The sequence below is a fragment of the Salmo salar genome, chromosome 21, assembly GCF_965601325.2.
Source record: "Salmo salar chromosome 21, fSalSal1, whole genome shotgun sequence".
NCBI classification, from domain to species: Eukaryota; Metazoa; Chordata; class Actinopteri; order Salmoniformes; family Salmonidae; genus Salmo; species Salmo salar.
The window spans coordinates 35,386,609-35,413,257 of NC_138311.1; the positions used below are offsets into that span (position 1 = coordinate 35,386,609).

General features: G+C 41.2%; 1 protein-coding gene across 1 annotated transcript; it reads left to right on the forward strand.

The window, feature by feature from the left end:
- LOC106582246 (integral membrane protein 2B) lies at positions 1-25,789 on the forward strand. The gene is made up of 6 exons (XM_014165123.3): positions 1-307; positions 23,439-23,570; positions 23,788-24,000; positions 24,159-24,269; positions 24,497-24,647; positions 24,841-25,789. Exons 1-6 carry the CDS (start codon positions 227-229, stop codon positions 24,927-24,929), a joined length of 777 nt encoding a protein of 258 aa, XP_014020598.1. The 5' UTR covers positions 1-226; the 3' UTR covers positions 24,930-25,789.
- The last annotated feature ends 860 nt before the right edge of the window (positions 25,790-26,649 follow it).

Here is a 26,649-nt window from a genome sequence, read left to right on the forward strand (position 1 = left end):
GGCGGAGCCACATCTATACTGAAGAAAATAGTATTCTCTGGAGGTTAGGTGCTCGGCGCTCAGCTGTTGAGTTGAGGCGAGTATTTGGTTGAGTCGGGCATCAAGAGCTGTGTGTGTTTATCTGCGCGGTCGTAGTAGCTAGCTACAGCAGCAAGATTCCAAACAACTTCGACGTGCTAAACACACTCGCTCTGTTATTTTGAAATCAACCAGTGCAAATTTCACGATGGTGAAGGTATCCTTTAATTCGGCCCTCGGGCAGAAAGACATGAAAAAGGACAGCGAAACCCTAATTCCCGAGGACAAGGTGAGTAATTACAACTGCGAATAGCCATCAAGGATTGTGTTATTGACTGTACGTTTGTTTATGTGTAACTCTGTGTTTTTGTCGCACTGCTTTGCTTTATCTTGGCCAGGTCGCAGTTGTAAATGAGAACTTGTTCTCTACTGGCCTACCTGGTTAAATAAAGGTGAAATAAAAACAAAATAAAAAAAATAATTACGTTAACGTTAGAAAACATTGTCACAATTGAACAGACACATCAAAATGAAGACGTCAATCTCCTAGTTACCTCCTTTAGCCAGAACAGAGATTAGCCAATACATTATATATATATATATATATATATATATATATATATATATAGCTAATTACCGAAATTAGATAAATTTGAACTAAGCGAAAGTAATATTTGGCCAAATGTGTTTAAATGAACGTTGTTAGTTCTGAGACTTGCTTAATCAGCTCTCAACAATTCACTGACCACCATTATCTAACGTTAAATTATAGCCTACAGGGGCTGCCAGTTATTGCTTTCTTTCCCCTTCATTGCAAATGGCAGGCTGAATGTCAATTAATGTTTTGAGTTTGAGATTAGCTGGAACTTGTCACTTGAAGCCAGCACTTGTTTCAGTGTTCAGTCCCTGCTGCTTACATTGATACACCCTCAACTGTTCTTTCTCATTCCAAGAACGGCAGTAGCGTTATGATAAGGGTTATCAACACTGAACTGTCATCATTCTGTTGTTTGTCAGTGTTGGTTGTACCAAGAAATGGACAGACACAACATTCATTTCTAAGAACGGTATGATGCCAGGTATTTAGAAATAATCTAAAATAAGAAACTTTGTGCCCAGGGGGGAAATTTCTCTTGCACATTAACAACAACATCTCAAAGATCCATGAATAAATATGGTATATGAAATATGCAGGACAGACGCCTACATGACACAATGCACATGCTCACAACTGATAGGAAGAGTAGGAGCGTGAGACAGCACTCATATGATGTCTGCTCACTTATCATCAAATCCATGCCAATTGGGCAGGTTGCCTTTGAGAAGATGATGTGAAGTGGCAGGCGAGTCTGCATTGCAAATCAACTCCATCTGTCTCCCCTCGCAGACTCATACCATTCAATACATTTTTCAGTACACAGTTCTGTCTTCTATCCTTCCACCCATTAAGATTCTCACAGCCTATACTGTTTCCCCTTGGGGAAGTTTGTCTTGGGTCTCCCAACAAGCCCAGCATTGTATTACATTTATCACAACACAAAACAATACAGGGTTACATACAGTCAATATGGATAATGGAACTACCATACATTGGTCAAATCAAGCTTTATTTATACAGCACATTTCAGACAATATGCTTTACAGGAAAGCATCTTTTGGCATCTTCAGGTTCTCTGACAGGCTATTCCAGAGGCTGGGAGCATAATAACTGAGGGACCTACTGGGTAGATGACAGTAAAGCATGCCTGACATGTATTTTGGTGCACAATTGTGGATTGATTTTAAAAACCAATAGATGAATCTTAATGTATTCTAAATCTCACAGGCAGCCAGTGCAGAGACCTTAACTGGTGTAATGTGTGCTCTCCATCTTGGTCATTACGTGTGCTGCAGCATTCTGTATGTTTTGCAGTTGACCAATGGCATGCTTGGGTAGACCAGACAGGAGAGCAATACAGCCTGCTTATAATAAAAGCATGAATAAGTCTCTCTATCAGCCTGAGAGAGAAACGGCTGCACCGTGGCAATGTTCCTCGGGTGGTAAAAAGCTATTTTGGTCACATTCCTGATGTGTGATTTGAAATTTATTTAAGAATCTAAAATAGCACCTAGGTTTTTTTACCTGGTGTTTTATCTTTATTGCCTGTGAATTCAAATGTGTGGCTAGATTCTCTCTGTGCTTTGGCTCCGACCAATAAGTACCTTGGTCTTGTCTTGATTTAGCTGGAGGAAGTTGTGAGTCATCAAAGTATTTTAATCACTAATATAGTCTAATAATTGATTTGTTGAGCTAAAATCCTCAGGTGACACAAATGTAAAGTTGTGTATCATGCTGTGCTTTCTGATAATGCTGTCAAGGGGTAATATATATATATATATATATATATATATATATATATATATCTCCACCACACACACACACACACACACACACACACACACAGTTGAAGTCGGAAGTTTACATACCTTAGCCAAATACATTTAAACTCAGTTTTTCACAATTCCTGATATTTAATCCTAGTAAAAATTCCCTGTCTTAGGTCAGTTAGGATCACCACTTTATTTAAGGAATGTGAAATGTCAGAATAATAGTAGAGAGAGTGATTTATTTCAGCTTTTATTTCTTTCATCAAATTCCCAGTGCACTCAATTAGTATTTTGTTGCATTGCCATTAAGTAGTTTAACTTGGGTCAAACGGAGTGTGGTGTCAGGAAAATAACCTCACACTCAAAACGTCAACAAAACAAAGGAGATGATCGTGGACTTCAGGAAACGGCACAGTAGTGAAGAAGGTGCAAAGTTTTAAGTTCCTCGGCGTACACATCACGGACAAACTGAAATGGTCCACCCACACAGACAGTTTGGTGAAGAAGGCGCAACGACGCCTCTTCAACCTCAGGAGGCTGAAGAAATTTGGCTTGTCACCAAAAACCACTCACAAACTTTTATAGATGCACAATCGAAAGCATCCTGTCGGGCTGTATCACCGCCTGGTACGGCAACTGCGCCGCCCACAACCGCAAGGCTCTCCAGAGGGTAGTGAGGTCTGCACAACGCATCACTGGGGGCAAACTACCTGCCCTCCAAGAGACCTACACCACCCAATGTCACAGGAAGATCAAAAAGAACATCAAGGACAACAACCACCCAAGCCACTGCCTGTTCACCCCGCTATCATCCAGAAGGCGAGGTCAGTACAAATGCATCAAAGCTGTGACCGAGAGACCAAAGCTGTTTTTTAAATCTCAAGGCTATCAGAATGTTAAACAGCCATCACTAACATTGAGTGGCTGCTGCCAACATACTGACTCAAATCTCTAGCCACTTTAATAATAAAAAATTGGATGTAATAAATGTATAACTAGTCACTTTAAACAATGCCACTTTATATAATGTTTACATACCCTACATTAAATCATCTCATATGTATATACTGTCCTCTATACCATCTACTGCATCTTGCCTATGCCGTTCGGCCATCGCTCATCCATATATTTAAATGTACATATTCTTATTCATTCCTTTACACTTGTGTGTGTGTGTGTATAAGGTAGTTGTTGTGAATTGTTAGATTACTTGTTAGATATTACTGCGTGGTCGGAAGCACAAGCATTTCGCTACACTCGCATTAACATGCTAACCATGTGCGTGACCAATAACATTTTAATTTGATTTAAACATTTCGGGTAGCCTTCCACAAGCTTCCCAAAATAAGTTGGGTGAATTTTGGCTCATTCCTCCTGACAGAGCTGGTGTAACTGAGTCAGGTTTGTAGGTTTCCTTGCTCGCACACACTTTTTCAGTTCTGCCCACAAATTTTCTATGGGATTGAGGTCAGGGATTTGTGATGGCCACTCCAATACCTTGACTTTGTTGTCCTTAAGGTATTTTGCCACAACTTTGGAAGTATGCTTGGGATCATTGTCCATTTGGAAGACCCAATTGTTACCAAACTTTAACTTCCTGACTGATGTCTTGAGATGTTGATTCAATATATCCACATAATTTTACTTCCTCACAATGCCATCTATTTTGTGAAGTGCACCTGTCCCTCCTGCAGCAAAGCACCCCCACAACATGCTGCCACCCCCCATGCTTCACGGTTGGGATGGTGTTCTTCGGCTTGCAAGCCTCCCCCTTTTCCTCCAAACATAACAATGGTCATTATGGCCAAACAGTTATATTTTTGTTTCATCAGACCAGACGACATTTCTCCATAAAGTACCATCTTTGTCCCCATGTGCAGTTGCAAACCGTAGTCTGGCTTTTTTATGGTGGTTTTGGAGCAGTGGCTTCTTCCTTGCTGAGCGGCATTTCAGGTTATGTCGATATGGGACTCGTTTTACTGTGGATATAGATACTTTTGTACCTGTTTCCTCCAGCAACTTCACAAGGTCCTTTGCTGTTGTCCTGGGATTGATTTGCACTTTTCACTCCAAAGTATGTTCATCTTTAGGAGACAGAACGCGTCTTCTTCCTGAGCGGTATGACGGCTGCATGGTCCCATGGTGTTTATACTTGCGTACTATTGTTTGTACAGATGAACGTGGTACCTTCTGGCATTTGGGAATTGCTCCCAAGGATGAACCAGACTTGTGGAGTTCCACAAAAAAAATTCTGAGGTCTTGGCTGATTTCTTTTGATTTTCCCATGTTGTCAAGCAAAGAGGCACTGAGTTTGAAGGTAGGCCTTGAAATACATCCATGGGTACACCTCCAATTTACTCAAATTATGTCAATTAGCCTATCAGAAGCTTCTAAAGCCATGGCATAATTTTCTGGAATTTTCCAAACTGTTTAAAGGCACAGTCAACTTAGTGTATGTAAACTTCTGACCCACTGGAATTGTGATGCAGTGAAATAATCTGTCTGTAAACAATTGTTGGGGGGAAAAAATGAAAAATTACTTGTGTCATGTAGAGGTTGACCGATTTTATGACTTTTCAATACCGATTATTGGGCCTCGAATCACAAAAAAATTGAGTGGAGGCCCAAACTGTTGCATATACCCCGACTTGGCGTGCAATGAATGCAAGGGAAGTGACACAATTTCACCTGGTTAATATTGCCTGCTAACCTGGATTTCTTTTAGCTAAATATGCAGGTTTAAAAATATATACTTGTGTATTGATTTTTAGAAAGACATTGATGTTTATGGTTAGGTACACGATTAATGACAGTCCTTTTTTGCGAATGCGCACCACATCGATTATATGCAACGCAGGACAGGCTAGATAAACTAGTAATATCATCAACCATGTGTAGTTAACTAGTGATTATGATTGATTGGTTTTTTTTTTTATAAGATTAATGCTAGCTAGCAACTTACCTTGGCTTCTTACTGCATTCGCGTAACAGGCAGGCTCCTCGTTGAGTGCAATGTAAAGCAGGTGGTTAGGGCGTTGGACTAGTTAACCGTAAGGTTGCAAGATTAAATCCCTGAGCTGACAAGGTAAAAGTCTCGTTCTTCCCCTGAACAAGGCAGTTAACCCACCGTTGCTAGGCCTTCATTGAAAATATGAATGCATTTTTAACTGACTTGCCTAGTTAAATAAAGGTGTAATATTTATATATATTTTTTTTAATCGGCAAATCGGTGTCCAAAAATACCGATTGTTATGAAAACTTGAAATCGGCCCTAATTAATCGGCCATTCCGATTAATCGGTCGACCTCTGACAACCTCATCAGCTACTATTTGACCAAACTTTCACATATTAGTGGGATATTCCACCAACCTCAGTGAGTTTCTGTGGTTTTCCACTAGAAATGTGTAATTGGACCTCTTATCTTGACCACAACCTGTACAGAGATAGGCTTTTGATTTTCACCTTCCCACACATTCTTAGCCCCTGACCTTATAGTCCTTCTGTCTGTATAATCACAGTTATGTTCTTCCTTCCTGGTTTGAAGTGGCCTTTTAACAAATGCATTTTTCACTTCTGCAGGGGGATTTCTGTAGCTTTGCCTAGTGGTTCCACATGCTATAATTTGTTTATATTAACATCTTCAGACTTTATTCACTTGAGTAACCAAGATAAAGAAGACCCGTCATTACAGTATGCTTGCTCCTTTGAACCTTTTGGGGTAATTCTTTTGTTAACCGTTATCTTGTTTTCTTTGGCAAGTCAGCGTTTTCGTGCTGGCCAAATGTTTACATCAATAAGTTTGAGTTTCGAGGGAAAGCAAGAGGAGCAGAGTAGCCTTCTTGGGCCCAATAGGCAACATGCATTCAGGATTGTTCCTCGAGGCATTTAGGCATAGGTTCCATTCCAAATAGCCAACATTTCCTGGGCTTTGTAGATGGGCTGGCTGACAATGGCACGAAAAGGATGTGCACGCATCGGTGGCCGGAAGGCGTGTGTGCATTATGATTCTGAACTGTCAGATACCTAGTAACAATGACAAGAAGCTGCCATGTGAGGAGTCATAGGTGGCTTGTTTCTGCTCTTTGTATCTTATTGATACCATGTCTTGTTTTGACTGATGTCATGTCTATGCTAATATGGCAAAAATATATTTTACATGTTAACAGTCTAAGCCAGGGCTCTCCAACCCTGTTCCTGGAGAGCTACCATCCTGTAGGTTTTCACTCCAACCGTAATCTAGCACACCCGATTCTAATAATTAGCTGGTTGATAAGCTGAATCAGGTTAGTTACAACTGGGGTTGGAGCGGAAACCTACAGGAGCGTAGATCTCCAGGAACAGGGTTGGAGACTCCTGGTCTAAGCCAACCCTGTCTGTTTTGCCCCATAGTTGTGGTTTTGTTTCTAAATAACCAACCACTTCCCAGTAGGCAGGATGAAGCTTCCCTGGCTGGAAAAGCAGTCACAGGGAATGTGAAGGTCAGTGGCAGTAGCTCATCAGATGGCGTGAGAGATGGACAGTGGGAGGGTCGGCTCTTGTTCACACTCTGCCTGATTAACGGGCGCAGAGTGATTGGCAGCGGGCAGGAGACAGGGCAGCTGCACATGCCTTGTGTGTATCAGGGGTTCTGCCAAGAGCAAGCCAGAGTGCTGCTCTGCAACCACTTAACAGTTCACTAATATTATGTAAATATAGCCCAACTTCATAATTATACAGACACTCCCTAATAACACAGAGGCACTCTAGAATATGGTAATATTATAGGGCCCTATAAAATCTGCATTGCAGACGGACACGGAATCAAGACATTGAAACGGAATTCAACAATATAAAAAATGTATTAAACTTAGGACATCAACTAACTCCATTGAATTTAGTAGAAAATTCCTTAATTTTCCTGAGATTGTCATATGACATGAACAAAATACATCAATGATTTGTATATTCCTTCAGCTTTCTAAAGAGCAGCAGCACAGGAATGCCCCTGTCTGTGTGCACATTTGTCTACCACTTTGTGTAGCTGTTAGTGATGATGCTAATGTAATGACAACCACCTTCTGGTAAATGGAAAAGCTTTCCCAAAAACCTTTTCAATGAAATATTAACTACAAAGTAGCCTATGCCTACCTGGCAGAATGATCTCATGATTATTTACATCAGTCCAGTGGCCATTTGTTTTGCAAACACTGCAATTACATGAGTGCTACAGAAACACCGCTAACCAAATAAAGGTCTCTGGCTGGTGCCCAGTTGAGTAAAAGGGTAACTACACCCAAAATTCAAAATGTCTTAGATTTTTCCCAGACCTCAAAAGTGGTCTCCTGCTGTTTCCGGCATTGCTGTGGTCTTAGAAAAACAACAACATTTGATATTCTATTAAATGTGATTTGTAGAGCAATAACCTTAAACAGAAAACTTAAACTAAATGGAGAAAACAGAATTTGTGAAAAAATTAAAAAGGTTTTTATAGGGCCCTATACTAGCCACTTTCTAAACAAACAGGCTTCCCAGCGAGCGCACATCAGAAGGAGACAGGGTTGATGGCAGATCCCCATGGTGTATGCATGACCTCTACTAGGCGACTTTCAAGGGGATGTCTAACTGGTCGGCTTGTTTGAACACAGAAGCCGATCTGATATCGAGTTAGCACCTCAGTCTTTTCCTGTCAGCTGAATGTGTCAGCCAGTGTTTCCTCTATATTCACTTAGCAGCGGTGGCCCAAATTGTTGCCATGGCTCCAAAAAAATATGATCTATAAAAAATTATATTTTCTATTTCTGCCGAGATGCGCTTTTTACTTAAGGGGATAGTGCAAGATTTTGGCAATTAAGCTCTCTTTCTACTTACCCATAGTCCAATGAACTGCATGCAGTTTGAAGGAAGTTTCTAACTACTGTTAGTGCAATGTCTGGATGTCTATGGTGACAGCTACCTTTTCCACTGCTGCTTAAAAAAAACAAGGGGAAACGCTGTATCAGCTACTAAGCTAGTTGTTATTAGACTGCTGTGGCAGTATGTCGGTACATCAATGTAAACTGTAGCATTTAAATAAAGGCTGGGGCATGCAAATGTACAGTAGGCTATGTTAATGGTTGTTTTGAGTTGTATCAATGTCTGTCTGTAGATGGGAGAGAGATGGCTTGTATGGAAATGAATACAAATTAAGATCAAATATTCAGCAGTGCACAGACTAGGCCTTGTGTTCTGGCTTATGCAAGGGATTCTTTTAGAGTAAAGGCATATCGGACAGTAGAGCTGGCTTGGCTCTGAACTCTCTTCTTCATTAGGCTCAAACAGCAAAGTGGTTAGCATGGCTATATAAGACCTGCTGGCAATAAGATCACTGCGCGTTACTGAGGAGATGGGAGGAGACAAGGATTTAGTTGCCTGTGCATGTTTATTTACATGTGCTTGCTTGTCTGTGTACTTCTTTTTAAATTTTACCAATATATTTAACGTCCTAGGAACAGTGCTGCCTTGTTCATGGGCAGAACGACAGATTTTTACCTTGTCAGCTCAGGGATTCGATCTTGCAACCTTTCGGTTACTAGTCCAACGCTCTAACCACTAGGCTACCTGCCGTGTTGCCTAGTTGTTGTGGGTGTCAGTTTATTATATTGTGATTTTGGTTAATTCGAGTGGAAGCACGATGGTATGACCATGGTGAAGGCTTATCGTCAAAGGCTTAAATTGGGTCATTGCACCCCACAGATTTCCTTCTCTCATGTGGACATATGGAGCCATAGCTCCTCAGCAGAATCAAGTGTGATGTGGTTCTGAATTGTCTGGTCAAGAGCCCAGGCCAAAAACAACCATTTGATCTATCAGTAGACAGGTGGGGCCTTGTAGAAGAGTCAGATGGGGAGAGGGGTGCAAATTGAAGTAAATGGGAGGGAGAGCAGAGGGGCACAGTACTCTCACACTGGTACTGCATGCTCATGCTGCTTATGTTGCTATCTGAGCCTGTGTGTTCTACGCGCCTGTGTGTTCTACGCGCCTGTGTGTTCTACGCGCCTGTGTGTTCTACGCGCCTGTGTGTTCTACGCACCTGTGTGTTCTACGCACCTGTGTGTTCTACGCGCCTGTGTGTTCTATGCGCCTGTGAGGCATGTGGATCCCTGGGGGGGGTTACACCCTAATCGCTCTGATAGACTCAGCCAAGGAGCTTTAGCCTAGTGCCTCCCACAGGGCGTCGACCACTAAAATTGGGAGAGATTAACCAACCAGCCTCAAAGGCAAGCCGAGGACAACGTCCATCCTCTCATTACATTCACTCCATTCAAGGTACACGATGTAGAAATCACTCTGCCATTTCCTGGTTGCTAAAATTCTAATAGTTCTCCTAATTTCAGTTTGTGACAACAAGCTAGTATACTGTACAGAACCATTGTACCATCTAAACCGCTGTGAAGTATCTTTTCAATAACCAAAAATATAGTGTTTTCAGCTGTTTGAAGCTGGTGTACAAAACCGAAAGTAAGAGACGCAATAACAAAACTTAAGAATGGGAAGCATAGAAATAGCACACATAGAACAGATCTACCACTTCTTAGACTTGCTTTCAATGAGAAAGAAATGGTTAGATCTTTCAATGTGAATTTGGTCACGTTGCCCAAAAAGTTACATATTGCAGCTTTCACTTCACTCACTGACGGACTGACACTCAGGCTGTGTTGAAATACTCATACTAACTGTACTATTTGTGATGTGAATTTAGTATATAGTTTGCTTATTGGTCATAGTATGGATATAGTTATTAAGCCAAAAGTTCCTGGATGTCGTACTAAATTCGCCAAAATACGAAGTATACAAGCAGTGTACACAATTTCTGTGCTTTTAGGTCCCACAATGCAATTCTTCAGAAAATGGGCGTGGCTTCAAGTTTTCAGATTATAAGAAAATGGCGGAAAATATGCAGCCGAAGTAAAATATGCAGCCGAATAACTGCTGAATTTACGAATGCTCAATACCCGTAGAATATGGCCGGTGTCAGTAAACGTCGGCAAAAAAAGTGTACTTAACTTGTTGCAGCACAGTAATAGTCACAAGCGCGCATGATGACATGAAAACAGCCTAACCAGCTCTGCAAGGATGAGTAAAATGGTCACAGTGAGGTGTTCTCTCATTTGTGTCTGGAAGTAGTTAGCCAATTAGCTTGGGTGCTTGACTGCCGTTGAATGCTCGGTCAACCCTACTCGACCTCGGCCAGAGCGACCAGTGTGCGCTTTGAACACTCCGAGAGCAAAACGCTCTGAATTTACGAAAGGACAATCTGACAACGCTGTGTATTTTAAGAAAGCCCAGAGCACACTCTGGCACTCCAGATTGAATTTACGAACACACCCAAAATCGTAAAATGTCTAGCTAGTCATTTGATATGCTAGCAAGAGGTTGCTTAGCAACAACATCAACTTCCGGTAGACAGGCGATGCGCTAGTACACTCAACTGAAGGATACCGTTCGATTTACAGTATACTAAAATTAAATAATAGTATGTAGTATGTTAGTATGGGTATTCGAACACAGCTTCTGTCACTCCATTTACCCCCCCGAACTCACGACCTCTGACCCTAAACCCCAGAACAAGCTCACCTCAGCCCCAGACAGTCTGCACAGTGCCCAACAGACCAAACAACATGGTTGCCTCTACCGCCATGCTGATTATCTCTTTCAGAATGAAGGATGAGGTTTCACAGAGAATCCTTGAGTTACTGAAACTGTAGCTCTTCTTCTGGCACAGTGATAGACTACATCACTCCAAGTTACTGAAACTCTACCTCTTTTCAGGGTATGTTTACATTTCTGAACTTTAGAATGAAGACGTTCAGTCAATGCGAATGTAGAAAGGGAAGTATTTTCTCTCCTTGCCTCTTTCCCAGCATTCTATAACAATAGAACAGGAATAGAAATTCAGAAGTTAAACAAATATACTGATCTGTCACTTTGTCATTTATGAGAATGTAAATGCCACTGTAATACAGTACAGCTTGATCATGAAGACCAGTGTGTCAGTACCACTGAATTAGATATAGGCCTAGTCTAGGCCAGGTAGTTCGCATACTGAACTTGGCCACACCTGCTGTATCATCGTCATTCGTGGCAGCAGCAGGTTGGGGAGCAAGTGTAAACTTGCAGGAACACACCCGAGGGACAGATGGGTCTTGGTCGGAACAGAGGGAGAGGCTAGACGACAAAGACAAGCCAAAGGATAGGAGGACTCTCTCTAATGCAACCCATTTAGTTTTCTTACAATAGGAAGTGTGAGCAGCTGAGTTCATCCTCAAGTCCATAGGAAGAAATGAGAGCAACATTTTGAAACGCTACTCTGCTGCTCCCAAAACAACATTTTGAAGCTCATAAATACACCCTCCCAACCCACGTAGCATATGGTTCCCTCTATACCATGTGAGACCACCATCATGAGATTATTCAAAGGTAAAGCATACATCTTTGTCTGTTTTAGCTTCCTCCAAAGGGGTGAAGACACAGCAACACTTTGAAGCTCAAACACATAGCTCATGTGGTGTCTCGTACCATATAAGGAACGGAGAATTTATCTGAGAGGACACACAAGTGTTAGTGTGTATTGGTTTCCTAGATATGGGTGGTTTGGACACACAGACAGAGCATTGATCATCACCCTAGCGTGACTGATGTGACTGCAGCCCAGATGAAGAGCCTGTGGCCTGAGGGGGCTTGGCAGAGCAGTAGCGCGGAAGCCAATCTCTGTCTGAGCAGAGAGGGGAGAGTAAACATGAACAAAGTATAATATTTAGCTGCATACGGTAAAGCATGTAAAGTATTTTCAAGCAAATGCTGTAGTGTGAAATAATTTAATTGTAACTTTATCGACACTTGGTCTTTATCAAGACCATTAGGTCTTTTTGTCTGTCCCCCTGATGAATATCTACTTGGATATCCCGTACCAGCTTCAAGCCTCTGGATGTGTGTATGTTCTAACCCTTCTCTCACGGAAGTGGGGAAATAAACATTGTCAGAACAGACAAACACAGAAGAGGAAGTGAATTGTAGCTGGCCGGAGAACAAAACTCAAGTTAATTTGAGCACAGCAGCCTTGCGGTCAGAGTTCAATGAGAGAAAAACCTGAGGGAAAGTATGTGGTTCATGGTATGAGAGTAAACTTAGGTAAAGCCTCTTACTCCAAACCGAGTGTATCCACACCAAAGACACTGGGGTGTTTCAGAAGTTATGAAACCCATCGGTTGGCATGTTGGGTCACGTTCATGGTTTCGGGCACATACTTACACTACCAGACTGGAACAAAACCATCTCTGAGAAGTACAGGAATTAAGCAGTGATCTACCCCAGCTAGAGATGTGATCACACAGAGTGTGTTTTGGGGTGAGATGTAGGCCCACCACATTTGAATCAGTTGTTGTCATTGGAAGAAATAAAAGATCCTAGAAATGTTCCATATGCACAAAAATCATATTTCTCTCGTTTTGTGCACAAATTTGTTTACATCCCTGTTATTGAGCATTTCTCCTTTGCCAAGATAATCCATCCACCTGACTGGTGTGGCATATTAAGAAGCTGATTAAACAGCGTGATCATTACACAGGTGGGGAAAATAAAAGAACACTCTATAATGAGCAGTTTTTTCACACAACCCAATGCCACAAATGTCTCAAGTTTTGAGGGAGTGTGCAATTGGCATGCTGACTGCAGGAATGTCCACCAGAGCTGTTAACAGATAATTGAATGTTCATTTCTCTACCATAAGCCACCTCCAATGTCGTTTTAGAGAATTTAGCAGTATGTCCAACCAGCCTCCCAACCGCAGACCACGTGTTACCACGCCAGCCCAGGACCCCCACATCTGACTTCATCACCTGCGGGATGGTCTGAGACGAGCCACCCGCTGAAACTGTGGGTTTGCACAATCAAAGAAATTCTGTACAAACTGATTAACCGTCTAAGATAAGCTTATCTACGTGCTCATCGCCCTCACCAGGGTCTTGACCAGATAGTAAGTTTGGCGTCGTAACCGACTTCAGTTGACAAACGCTAACCTTCGTTGGCCACTGGCAAGCTGGAGAAGTGTGCTCTTGACAAATGAATCCTGGCTGCAACTGTACCGGGCAGATGTGTATGGCGTCGTCTGGGCGAGCGATTTGTTAATGTCATGGGGCACTCTGTTCACAACGTTGGTGGGGTTATGGTATGGGCAGGCATCCGCTACGGACAACAAACACATTTTACCGTGAAGAGATACTGAGGCCCATTGTCGTGCCATTCATCTGCCGCCATCGCCTCATTTCAGCATGGTAATTAATGGTCCCATGTCGCAAGGATCTGTACACAATTCTTGGAAGCTGAAAATGTCCCAGTCACCAATTGAGCATGTTTGGGATGCTCTGGATCGATGTGTACAACAGTTTGTTCCAGTTTCTGCCCATATCCATTCCAGCCATTTCACACAGCCATTGAAGAAGAGTGGGAAAACATTCCACAGCCTACAATCAACAGCCTGATCAACTCTATGTGAAGGAGATATCACACTGCTGAGGCAAATGGATACTTGCTGGTTTTCTTATCCACTCCCTACTTACCCTTAAAAAAGAATCTATGACCATCAGATGTATATCTGTATTTCCAGTCATGTAAAATCCATAAATTAGGCCCTAATGAATTTATTTCAGTTGACTGATATTCCTTATGAACTGTAACTCAGTGAAATATTTAATGTTGAGTTTATATTTCTGTTCAGTGTATTACCCCAGTTCCTCTTACCGTAAGTCGAAGCCTATCCCTGGGAACTCCCTGCATTCACTCAACAAAGGCAAAACCGCTCTGGTATTTATCTCATGGGCAAGAGATTAGGTGTAAACGCACCCAGAAAGCCCAAGGAAATATTCCCTTATTGCTATCTCTTGTAGGCTTCATCACTTGCAGCCCAGGAGACCAAAACAGAGTGAATAATGGCATGAATGTTAGTCTCTTTCTCTAGTCTCTTGCCAGCTTTTGATCTTCCTAGAAACACTACTCTGCTGCTCCCAGAGTTGTTGACGTTATTAAATTGATTGAGGTCAGGCTGACTTACTTCTTGGGACGGGGCGAGTTGCTTGATTCTTCTCATTGTGTTGTAGCTTTTCAGCTGAAGTTTGGTTGCGAAAAAGGTCTCTTTCTTTTAATGAGCTCCTTTTGACCTAGAAACATGACTCATACAGTCATACCTTTTACATCAACTGTAATGATGGGCTCAGCAATGTTCTCAGTCAGCAAACTTGTTTCTTCGAAGGCCAACTCTAGAACTTCCTCTTGTTGAAATGGACGTCAGGGTGTTACTGAAGAATGTTAATACTTTGGTGGTGGATAATGATTGTCTGCCAATGCCATTACCCACCCTCTCCCATTACCCTAGACCAGGGGTCAACCCAATGCCTTGAAAACCCCTTCACAAGGTGATATGCAGATGGTGGAGGGGACATGCCTTGGCATGTTTAAAGAAGGGAGACCTTATTGCTGGTCAGAGTCCATTAAGTCTGTGAAATTCCATGTTAGCTGGTTGATAAACACCTTTGTTTGTGTGTCCACCAGACTCACTCCCTCTGTCAACCTCAATCAGCTCAAAGTTTATGGCTGTGGATCAGAGCACTCTGCTGTTCTTTATAGCCAGCAGTGCCTTTAGGTGGGAGCCAGTCCTACCTTTTTAGATAAGGGCTCTACGCTGACCTTTTTTTAGAAGGAGCACATGTAAAAATATTTTGGGTATTTTAAGCTAGAATTTAACATTTTTCAAGGCGAACTGGTGCTCCTAAAATAAAAATTCCAGGTCGCACAGCTAAATATTTACGCACATATGAGAGAGAAGTGGTCGGACTACAGTAGTGTTGCACGGTATGCTGAAACTTCGGTACTTTTTCAATACTAGAATATGAAAACAATTCCGTACTAGTTTTCTAAAAAAAAAAACGTTTTGCTGCTTCTGTCAAATGTGTCGCACAGATCAATTCGGTGTAGTTGATGTCCCCCTTATAGCACGAAAGCCCCGTGCCTGCTCCACTTAGCCTGCAATGGGAGTCTGGGCTTCCCCGAGCCTGCTCCACTTAGCCTGCACTGGGAGTCTGGGCTGCATCATGTTAGCTCCCCACTCATGCTGCACTGACGTTAACACACTTGAATAATGCGACATGGCATGTGGAAACTGTTTTGCGAACAGTAATGAACAATGTCCATACATGCTAGAACACTGTTTACAAGGCAAAAAGTTACTGGTAGGCTAACTTTTGTGGCTAGCTTACAGCTTAGGCTATCATCAATTCAACCTTGATACATTGTTTGATACCATAATGCAAAATATGCTGATTGCCACAAACTTTATTAATTTACTTAATCTTTTGGAGAGACATGAGAGACCTATTGTCTCAGCGATCTGACTCCGGGTGGCCCGGTCATGGCCAGAAGGGATCCAGCTTTTGTAAAATGATCATCAAAAGTAGAAATGTTAAATGTTTTAATTTTTTTTGCATAAACAAAAATGCTGCCCCTTAACCTAATTCTCCTGACCTGTTGTGTAAGTTCTAACCTGCTACGAAAAGTCAAATCTTACGTTATTTTGTCAAAAGCTGGATTTCTTCCAAAAAAGTATTTAGTCAGCCACCAATTGTGCAAGTTCTCCCACTTAAAAAGATGAGAGGCCTGTAATTTTCATCATAGGTACACTTCAACTATGACAGACAAAATGAGAAGAAAAAAAATCCAGAAAATCACATTGTAGGATTTTTAATGAATTTATTTGCAAATTATGGTGGAAAATAAGTATTTGGTCATCTACAAACAAGCAAGATTTCTGGCTCTCACAGACCTGTAACTTCTTCTTTAAGAGGCTCCGCTGTCCTCCACTCGTTACCTGTATTAATGGCACCTGTTTGAACTTCTTATCAGTATAAAAGACACCTGTCCACAACCTCAAACAGTCACACTCCAAACTCCACTATGGCCAAGACCAAAGAGCTGTCAAAGGACACCAGAAACAAAATTGTAGACCTGCACCAGGCTGGGAAGACTGAATCTGCAATAGGTAAGCAGCTTGGTTTGAAGAAATCCACTGTGGGAGCAATTATTAGGAAATGGAAGACATACAAGACCACTGATAATCTCCCTCGATCTGGGGCTCCACGCAAGATCTCACCCCGTGGGGTCAAAATGATCACAAGAACGGTGAGCAAAAATCCCAGAACCACACGGGGAGACCTAGTGAATGACCTGCAGAGAGCTGGGACCAAAGTAACAAAGCCTACCATCAGTAACACACTACGCCGCCAGGGACTCAAATCCTGCAGTGCCAGACGTGTCCCCCTGCTTAAGCCAGTACATGTCCAGGCCCGTCTGAAGTTTGCTAGAGAGCATTTGGATGATCCAGAAGAGGATTGGGAGAATGTCATATGGTCAGATGAAACCAAAATATAACTTTTTTGTAAAAACTCAACTCGTCGTGTTTGGAGGACAAAGAATGCTGAGTTGCATCCAAAAAACACCATACCTACTGTGAAGCATGGGGGTGGAAACATCATGCTTTGGGACTGTTTTTCTGCAAAGGGACCAGGACGACTGATCCGTGTAAAGGAAAGAGTGAATGGGGCCATGTATCGTGAGATTTTGAGTGAAAACCTCCTTCCATCAGCAAGGGCATTGAAGATGAAACGTGGCTGGGTCTTTCAGCATGACAATGATCCCAAACACACCGCCCGGGCAACGAAGGAGTGGCTTCGTAAGAAGCATTTCAAGGTCCTGGAGTGGCCTAGCCAGTCTCCAGATCTCAACCCCATAGAAAATCTTTGGAGGGAGTTGAAAGTCTGTGTTGCCCAGCGACAGCCCCAAAACATCACTGCTCTAGAGGAGATCTGCATGGAGGAATGGGCCAAAATACCAGCAACAGTGTGTGAAAACCTTGTGAAGACTTACAGAAAACGTTTGACCTGTGTCATTGCCAACAAAGGGTATATAACAAAGTATTGGGATAAACTTTTGTTATTGACCAAATACTTATTTTCCACCATAATTTGCAAATAAATTCATAAAAAATCCTACAATGTGATTTTCTGGAGAAAAAAAAATTCTCATTTTGTCTGTCATAGTTGAAGTGTACCTATGAAAATTATAGGCCTCATCTTTTTAAGTGGGAGAATTTGCACAATTGGTGGCTGACTAAATACTTTTTTGCCCCACTGTATGAATTTCTTTCCTAAAATTAAGAAACAAGAATATATTTAATAATTGGCTACAAAGGGATCTTTATATACTTGGGAGAGTGCTTCTGCCCAAGGCAGAGGGACTGTCTTGCTTTGTGTACCCCTCATTATCTTTATTTGTAAATTTCTCTACCTGTAAAGAGATCAACGAGACCCTTAAGACTTATTTTTCCAGATGAAGTCAGAAACAAAAAAAGTCAGTCCTCTCAAATAAGAGCTGGAGGTCTGGAAGTGTTGATTTTGTTGACATGAATATCACTTTCAAGATCAATTGGTTGAAAATATGTTTGGTTAATACAGAATCAATTTGGTGTTTAAGTTGGTAGGTCTTCAATGTTTACTGAAATGTAATTATATTCCTGAATGATTACCTGCTAAATTGGCTAGGTTTCACTAACAAGCTTTAATGTCCTGGGAAATATGTTTCCTGCACAAGTTTGTGGAATAATTCAGACATAACTGTAAGGAATAAGTACTTGTTCTACCCTAGCTGTCATGAGAGGAATATTGACTTTGTTCTTGATGTTTTTGACAACGGGTAATATTCTTGCATATGAACAATTTATAACATTGAATGAGTTTCCAAAACCTTTCAGAGTTTATTTCTGTGATCAAATCGATTCCCAGTGGTCTAACTACACTAATGAAAACTCATCTTAGCTTTGGTGATGATCACAGAGCTTATCCAGAACTCAGTTTGGAAGGCATGGACTTGAGAAATCTTGTTGTAATAAAAACATAAGAAAAATGTTCCATTCACGGATCCAACTTACGCCTAGAGGAAAATCTTTCTGGAACATGCTTATTCCTGACATTGTCTGCAAAAAAAGCTTGGTTGATGCTTTATACGAATATTGTATACCAAACAAATTTAAGGAAGTGCACTTTAAGATTCTACAGATTCTGTAATTCTATGTTGTCCAAATTAGTGACTATTGATGATATCTGCGTTTTTCTGCGAAAAAAGGTGATTTGACTCACTAGATTTTGGGGAAAACCTCGCAGAATACTTATTTACCTTTTTGAACACTAGCAATGTTTTTGACATGAAGGATATAATGTTATTTTTGCAATGATTCTCGTTACCAAATAATTTATACACAAACAAATATTCCAGAATTCTATACCAAAATTACTATTATTTTTGATTGAATTTAATAATCTTGCTAAGACATTATCAACGTCAACAGTGAAGAGGCAACTCCGGGATGCTGGCCTTCTAAGCAGAGTTCCTCTGTCCAGTGTCTGTTCTTTTGCCCATCTTAATCTTTTCTTTTTATTGGCCAGTCTGAGATATTGCTTTTTCTTTGCAACTCTGCCTAGAAGGCCAGCATCCCGGACTTGCCTCTTCACTGTTGACATTGCGACTGGTGTTTTGCGGGTACTATTTAATTAAGCTGCCAGTTGAGAACTTGTGAGGCATCTGTTTCTCAAACTAAACACTCTAATGTACTTGTCCTCTTGCTCAGTTGTGCACCGGGTCCTCCCACTCTTTCTATTCTGGTTAGAGCCAGTTTGCTCTCTTCTTTGAAGAGTAGTACACAGCATTGTATGAGATCTTCAGTTTCTTGGCAACTTTCTCGCATGGAATAGCCTTCATTTCTCAGTTTTAGAGGTCGACCGATTAATCGGAATGGCCGATTTAATTAGGGCCGATTTTTTAAGTTTTCATAACAATCGGTAATCGGTATTTTTGGCCACAGATTTTTTTTTTGTCTTTTTTTAATTGGTATTATTATTATTTTTTTACACCTTTTATTTAACTAGGCAAGTCAGATTAAGAACACATTCTTATTTTGAATGACGGCCTAGGAATGGGGGTTAACTACCTTGTTCAGGGGGGATTCGTTTTTGCAACCTTCCGGCTACTAGTCCAACGCTCTAACCACCTGCCATGCATTGCACTCCACGAGGAGCCTGCATGGCAGGCTGACTACCTGTTACGTGAGGGCAGCAAGAAGCCAAGGTAAGTTGCTAGCTAGCTTTAAACTTATAAAAAAAATATCAATCTTAACATAATCAGTAGTTAACTACATATGGTTGATGATATTACTAGTTTATAACGTGTCCTGCGTTGCATATAATCAATGCGGTGCCTGTTAATTTCTCATGGAATCACAGCCTACTGCGACAAACGGGTGATGATTTAACAAGCACATTTGCGAAAAAAGCACTGTCGTTGCACCAATGTACCTAACCATAAACATCAAAGCCGTTCTTTAAAATCAATACACAAGTATATATTTTTAAACCTGCATATTTAGTTAATATTGCCAGCTAACATGAAATTGTGTCACTTCTCTTGTGTTCATTGCACGCAGAGTCGGGGTATATGCAACAGTTTGCTCCGCCTGGCTCGTAGCGAACTAATTTGCCAGAATTTTACGTAATTATGACATAACATTGAAGGTTGTGCAATGTAACAGGAATATTTAGACTTAGGGATGCCCCCCGTTAGATAAAATACAGAACGGTTCCGTATTTCACTGAAAGAAAAAAGGCTCGTATTTCTGTGTGTTTATTATAATTAAGTCTATGATTTGATAGAGCAGTCTGACTGAGTGGTGGTAGGCACCAGCAGGCCCGTAAGCATTCATTCAAACAGCACTTTTGTGCATTTTGCCAGCAGCTCTTCGCAATGCATTGCACTGTTTATGACTTCAAGCCTATCAACTCCCAAGATTAGGCTGGAGTAAGCGATGTGAAATGGCTATCTAGTTAGCGGGGTGCGCGCTAATAGTGTTTCAAACGTCACTCGAGACTTGGAGTAGTTGTTCCCCTTGTTCTGCATGGGTAACGCTGCTTCGAGGGTGGCTGTTGTCGATGTGTTCCTGGTTCGAGCCCAGGTAGGAGCGAGGAGAGGGACGGAAGCTATACTGTTACACTGGCAATACTAAAGTGCCTATAAGAACATCCAATAGTCAAAGGTATATGAAATACAAATCGTATAGAGAGAAATAGTCCTATAATAACTACAACCTAAAACTTCTTACCTGGGAATATTGAAGACTCATGTTAAAAGGAACCACCAGCTCTCATATGTTCTCATGTTCTGAGCAAGGAACTTAAACGTTAGCTTTCTTACATGGCACATATTGCACTTTTACTTTCTTCTCCAACACTTTGTTTTTGCATTATTTAAACCAAATTGAACATGTTTCATTATTTATTTGAGGCTAAATTGATTTTATTGATGTATTAAGTTAAAATAAGTGTTCATTCAGTATTGTTGTAATTGTCATTATTACAAATACAATTGTTTTTATTATTTTTTTTTTTTAATTTATATATCGGCCAATTAATCGTTATCTGCTTTTTTTGGTCCTCCAATAATCGGTATCGGCGTTGAAAAATCATAATCGGTCGACCTCTACTCAGTTTCATAAGAAAGTCCTTTGTTTCTGGCCATTTAGAGCCTGTAATCGAACCCACGCATGCTGTTGCTCCAGATACTCAACTAGTCTAAAGAAGGACCGTTTTTTTTTTTATTGCTTCTTTAAATCAGCACAACGTGCCACAACGTGCCATGGAACACAGGAGTGATGGTTGTGATAATGGGCCTATGTAGATATTCCATTAATAATCAGCCGTTTCAAGCTACGTAGTTAACAAAATTAACACTGTTTACACTGTATTTCTGATCAATTTGATGTTATTTTTTCTTTCAAAAACAAGGACATTTCTAATTGACCCCAAACTTGTGTGTGTGAACCATCCTCTCTCACTGTCAACTGCATTTATTTTCTGCAAACATAACATGTAAATATTTGTATGAACATAAGACTCAACAACTGAGACATAAACTGAACAAGTTCCACAGACATGTGACTAACAGAAATTGAATAATGTGTCTCTGAACAAAGGGGGGTCAAAATCAAAAGTAACAGTCAGTATCTGGTGTGGCCACCAGCTTCATTAAGTACTGCAGAGCATCTCCTCCTCATGGACTGCACCCGATTTGCCAGTTCTTGCTTCCACCAAGGCACCTGCAAGTTCCCGGACATTTCTGGGGGGAATCGCCCTAGTCCTCACCCTCCGATCCAACAGGTCCCAGACGTGCTCAATGGGATTGAGATCCGGGCTCTTCGCTGGCCATGGCAGATCACTGACATTCCTGTCTTGCAGGAAATCACGCACAGAACAAGCAGCATGGCTGGTGGCATTCATGTTGGAGGGTCATGCCAGAATGAGCTTTTCATAACTGTGACCTTAATTGCCTACCGTCTTTAAGCCGTCTTTAAGCTGTTAGTGTCTTAACAACCGTTCCGCAGGTGCATGTTCATTGAACAAGCATGGGAAACAGTGTTTTAAACCCTTTACAATGAAGATCTGTGGAGTTATTTGGATTTTTACGAATTATCTTTGAAAGACATGGTCCTGAAAAAGGGACGTTTCTTTTTTTTGCTGAGTGTGTGGGTGTGTTTTTGTTGTATGTTTTTAGTATTTTCTTGTCTATACCTGTGTTTTGTTTTGTTAGACATGTTTGATGTAGGGATGTAAGTTGTTAATTTTGTATTATGATTAAACAAATACAGTTTTTTAAAATTACTTTGATCAAATGAGCTACTTCTATGCAAATGTTGTTGATCAGTACAATAAATTAAGTCCCAAATGTAATGGAAACAGATTCACATCTGTAGCCATGTAAAATCAGCCAAAACAAGATCAATAACTCACTGTATATACACATTCCTATTGAACTGTATTGTAAATAGGCCTAGGCTACTTCTTTATTTACCCGGTTTGTCAATATAGATTTACCATTTGAATAAATGATTACCCTTCTGTAGTTAGATTGGTAAAAACAAATATCAAATTGATTGGATTGGTTTTTTTCATCAATGCATACATGGATGTCTGAAAAATGTTGATGTAAAAAAAAATCTAATTTTGTGATATTTAACTCAAAAGATTCCCAACTATTGAACAGAGCAGTAGCTCAGTTTCTGTCTTGATTAAGTGCCATTCTGTGACTTTTTGTAGTAGTATTGTTTTGGTATTGAGTATCGTGATACTAAACCTGGTATTGAAGTCAAAATTCTGGTTTAGTGACAACACTACACTGTAGAGCCCTGTAGATATTTGACCCGTTTCAAATTCCCTAATAACAATCAAAGGAATGAACTTGAGACTGAATTTATTAATTCAAAAGGATCATAAGACGAGCTTTATTACACCAAGGTCCAAGGATCAAGCAGGCTGTGATATTACAAACTGACTAATCATGACATCATTCATGTCAAGCTATTGGGAATATAAATGGTCCCCACCCTCTTTTCTTTCTATGTTCTCTTTCTGCTCTCTCTTTCTCCTGTCTCTCTCTCCCTCATGGTGCTGATTTGCATAATGATGACTCACCCTGTTCGGTGCCTCGGGTGGATTCTGGAGCCCTCTTCATCCCTTACTCAAACACAGCCTTTGTTTGGACTCAGCCCCCCCTCTCCCAATGTGCTGCTCCCTTAATCAACATTGAGCCCTACCTCTTTTTGTTGTTTTGAAACAGGAGTGTTGCCAAAACTCTCATAACTAGTTTGGCTGCCTGTGCCCATCCCTCCTACACTGCCTGGAAGCAAGTGAGGGAAGTGGGGGTGAGGGGGACAAGGAAAGTTAGAGAAATGCATGGTGATTGGAGAGAAAGGGCAGGGAAAGGTGAGTGTAGAGATGGTGAGAAGTGTTTCAAGTGAATGAGGTAAAGAGAAAGATGAGGATTGAATGACTTGGAAACATCTGGTGAACTGTGTACTTGACAATGAAGAATTAAAATGCATTCTTTGTCACATTTCAAAACAATAAACAATGTCTGCCTCACAACCTCCCTCTTCTCTGTGTTTCTCCAGGATCCAGAGGTGGCTCTACCAGTGCGTCAGCAGTCCAAGGCCTGGTGCTGGTGCATGTGCCTGGGCCTGGCCCTCATGCTGTCTGGCGTGGTGGTGGGAGGGGCCTACCTGTACAGGTACTACATTCTGGAGGTGAGACTGGATTACTCAGACCCCAGTGTCGATCTATGGCTTACTGAATACACTGTAGCTGGCTTGATTCCTATCTAATTGACACTTTTTTAAGAACTTATTGTATTTGAATACATAATTATAGTTAAAATGTGTAATTGACAAGAGACATCCATGCAGTAAAAAGTATAAATATAAACGTTTTCCACCAAGTGCTATGTGTCCTCCCGTCCACCAGGAGGGCCAGGTGTTTGTGTGCGGGGTGAAGTACCGTGAAGAAGACATGATGATCCTGGAGGAGGAGGATGTGGAGGTGGACCTGCCCTCCAGATTCAAGATGATCCAGGAGAACATCCGCGTACTGGAGGACCAGGAGGTGGCTCTCATCAACGTACCCGTGCCTGAGTTCGACGACAGTGACCCCGCCGACATCGTCCACGACTTCCAAAGGGTAAGGAAATTGAATCAACTTCAACCCTGCTGTTTATTGCTAACCCCTGTGATGTTTCTGTGGGGATAACCATCCACAGATCATGGATTTTCTGTATTCAGTGGAGTTCCATGAGGTTGTTCTCTGACTGAGTTTGTTCTGTTGACTCCCTTCCACAGAGACTGACTGCCTACCTGGACCTGTTCCTGAACAAATGCTACGTCATCCCCCTCAACACCTCCATCGTCATGCCTCCCAAGGACTTCCTGGAGCTGTTGGTCAACATCAAGGTAACAGGAACTGCTTTAGGAATTATGTTACAATAATGACAGTAATACATTCGATTTCTTATCCACTTGTTTGGACACCCAATGTAATTCTATACTATTTTAAAATGAAATAAGACTGTTTTGGTGGTTTTAATAAATGTTTTGAAATTAACCACCCAGTAGCTCTAACTCATACTGATAGGATATGTTATTCAATGTTGTACCCCTCTTTCTTCCCCCTCCCCCAGGCTGGTACCTACCTGCCCCAGTCTTACCTGGTCCATGAGGAGATGATGGTGACTGAGCGCCTGGAGGATGTGGAACAACTGGGATACTTCATTAACAACCTCTGCCAGGGCAAAGACACCTACAAGCTGGAGCGCAGAGACAGGATCCTGGGTCAGTACACACACATGCACATATACAACACGCATGCATATACATCACAGATCACACACACGCGCGCCACATAGTTGTTTGGACAAGTGAAGAATTATGCTAACATGCCCAAAAGAAAATGGCTTCTTCTACATTCAGCCATCTTTTGCAGGCGTATATCAGCATTTTATTCTCTCCATCCCCCACATTGCAGGTATGCAGAAGCGCGAAGCTCTCAACTGCCACAAGATCCGTCACTTTGAGAACAAGTTTGTCGTGGAGACCTTGATCTGTGAGCCCTAGTGATGTTGTTGTGGCCGTGGGAAAAGTGGCACATCGTCTCTATACAACTTCGCTTCATTTTACTGGGAGCACAGTTGGAGATTTGTAATTGTAGTTTTCTCTGTTTTAAATGTTTCCATTTGTTATTTTACTTCAGGTAGTTTTGTGTGCGTGAGAATTGTAATGTGAAAAGGGGCAATTTGCCTCTGCTTAAAAAATGTAAAAAAGGGTAACAGTCAGTTGCGTGCGTTTTTTTATTATTATGCACGGATGCAATTCTTCAACAAAAGACCGTAGGGTTCTATTTTAGGGAGGATCTTTTCGAGGGCGGGTCTGCTAGCTTGTCAAATATTTAGATTACTTGAATAATCTAAACTGTGATTAAGGGTTGAATTGATGCAGAACATGTATGGTATAGACTTAATGAAACAGAATCTAATTGTATTTTTTAGTACAGAAATGAAAATGTTCAAAGGCATGGCAAATTGATACTTTTGTACCACTGAACCTGGTTTTAGAAGGGACTATTCCAAGGAGTTTTCTAGGTTTTATATTTTAATTGTCTGCTGTGACTATTAATATACTGCATATATGATTTCTTAACTGTAAAACATAAGATAAGAGTGTGGATACATGTTTTTCTTTCATCTAGCTTTAAGAATAAACCAAGACAATTATCTAAAGAATTCTAATCAGGAATGCATTCATTCTCATACAGCAAAGTAAAACATACACGCTATCTTTTTTTCACAATTGTTTTTAGTGAATGTTTCTTTCTCCAAATGTACTTTTTTTTTTTTTTTATCTCTCGTACTAATTTGTATATAACCTCTGTAAAGATATGACCAACACCACAATAAATCTTAAACCAGTAATACGGATATTGTAGTGTGGCCAGTGTGTTCCTTAAATGCCACAATTTACTCTGACAGACTACACAGACATGCTGGTCATACAGGGGATTACATGGAGTTGTTTTTAGTTTTTATTTAACCTTTATTTAACTAGGCAAGTCAGTTAAGCACAAATTCTTATTTACAATGACGGCCTACCCTGGCCAAACCCTAACCCGGACGATGCTGGGCCAATTGTGTGCCGTCCTATGGGACTCCCAATGATGTCCGGTTGTGATACAGCCTGGAATCGAACCAGGGTCTGTAGTGATGCCTCTAGCACTGAGATGCAGCGCCTTGCACCACTCGGGAGCCCCCCCCCCCCCCCGAGTGGCATAAGTATATTGTCAACCAAATACTTTTATTCAAGTAGAATTTTAATGAATGACTTTCACTAAAGTCATTTTCTATTCTTCACTTTTATGACAATTGGATACTTTTTCCACCACTGTCTATGAGACTCGAAATTGAGCTCAGGTGCATTCTGTTTCCATTGATCCTCCTTGATATTTCTACAACTTCATTGGAGTCCACCTGTGGTAAATTCAATTTACTGGACATCATTTGGAAAGCACACAAGGTCCCACAGTTGACAGTGCATGTCAGAGCAAAAACCAAGCCAAGAGGTTGAAGGAATTGTCCGTAGAGCTCTGAGCCAGGATTGTAGGAAGGGTACCAAACAAATTATGCAGCATTGAAGGTCCCCAAGAACACATTGGCCTCCATCATTCTTGAGTGGAAGAAGTTTGGAACCAGCAAGACTTCCTAGAGCTGGCCACCCGACCAAACCGAGCAATCGGGGGAGAAGGGCCTTGGTCAGGGAGGTTGACCAAGAACCTGATGGTCAC

What these genes read in the sequence shown, in the direction of transcription:
- LOC106582246 (XM_014165123.3), top strand. Translation starts at nt 227, where the DNA reads ATGGTGAAGGTATCCTTTAATTCGGCCCTCGGGCAGAAAGACATGAAA. An exon ending in CCCTAATTCCCGAGGACAAG is followed by an intron (nt 308 to 23,438) that starts GTGAGTAATTAC and finishes GTGTTTCTCCAG; the next exon opens with GATCCAGAGGTGGCTCTACC. An exon ending in ACAGGTACTACATTCTGGAG is followed by an intron (nt 23,571 to 23,787) that starts GTGAGACTGGAT and finishes CCCGTCCACCAG; the next exon opens with GAGGGCCAGGTGTTTGTGTG.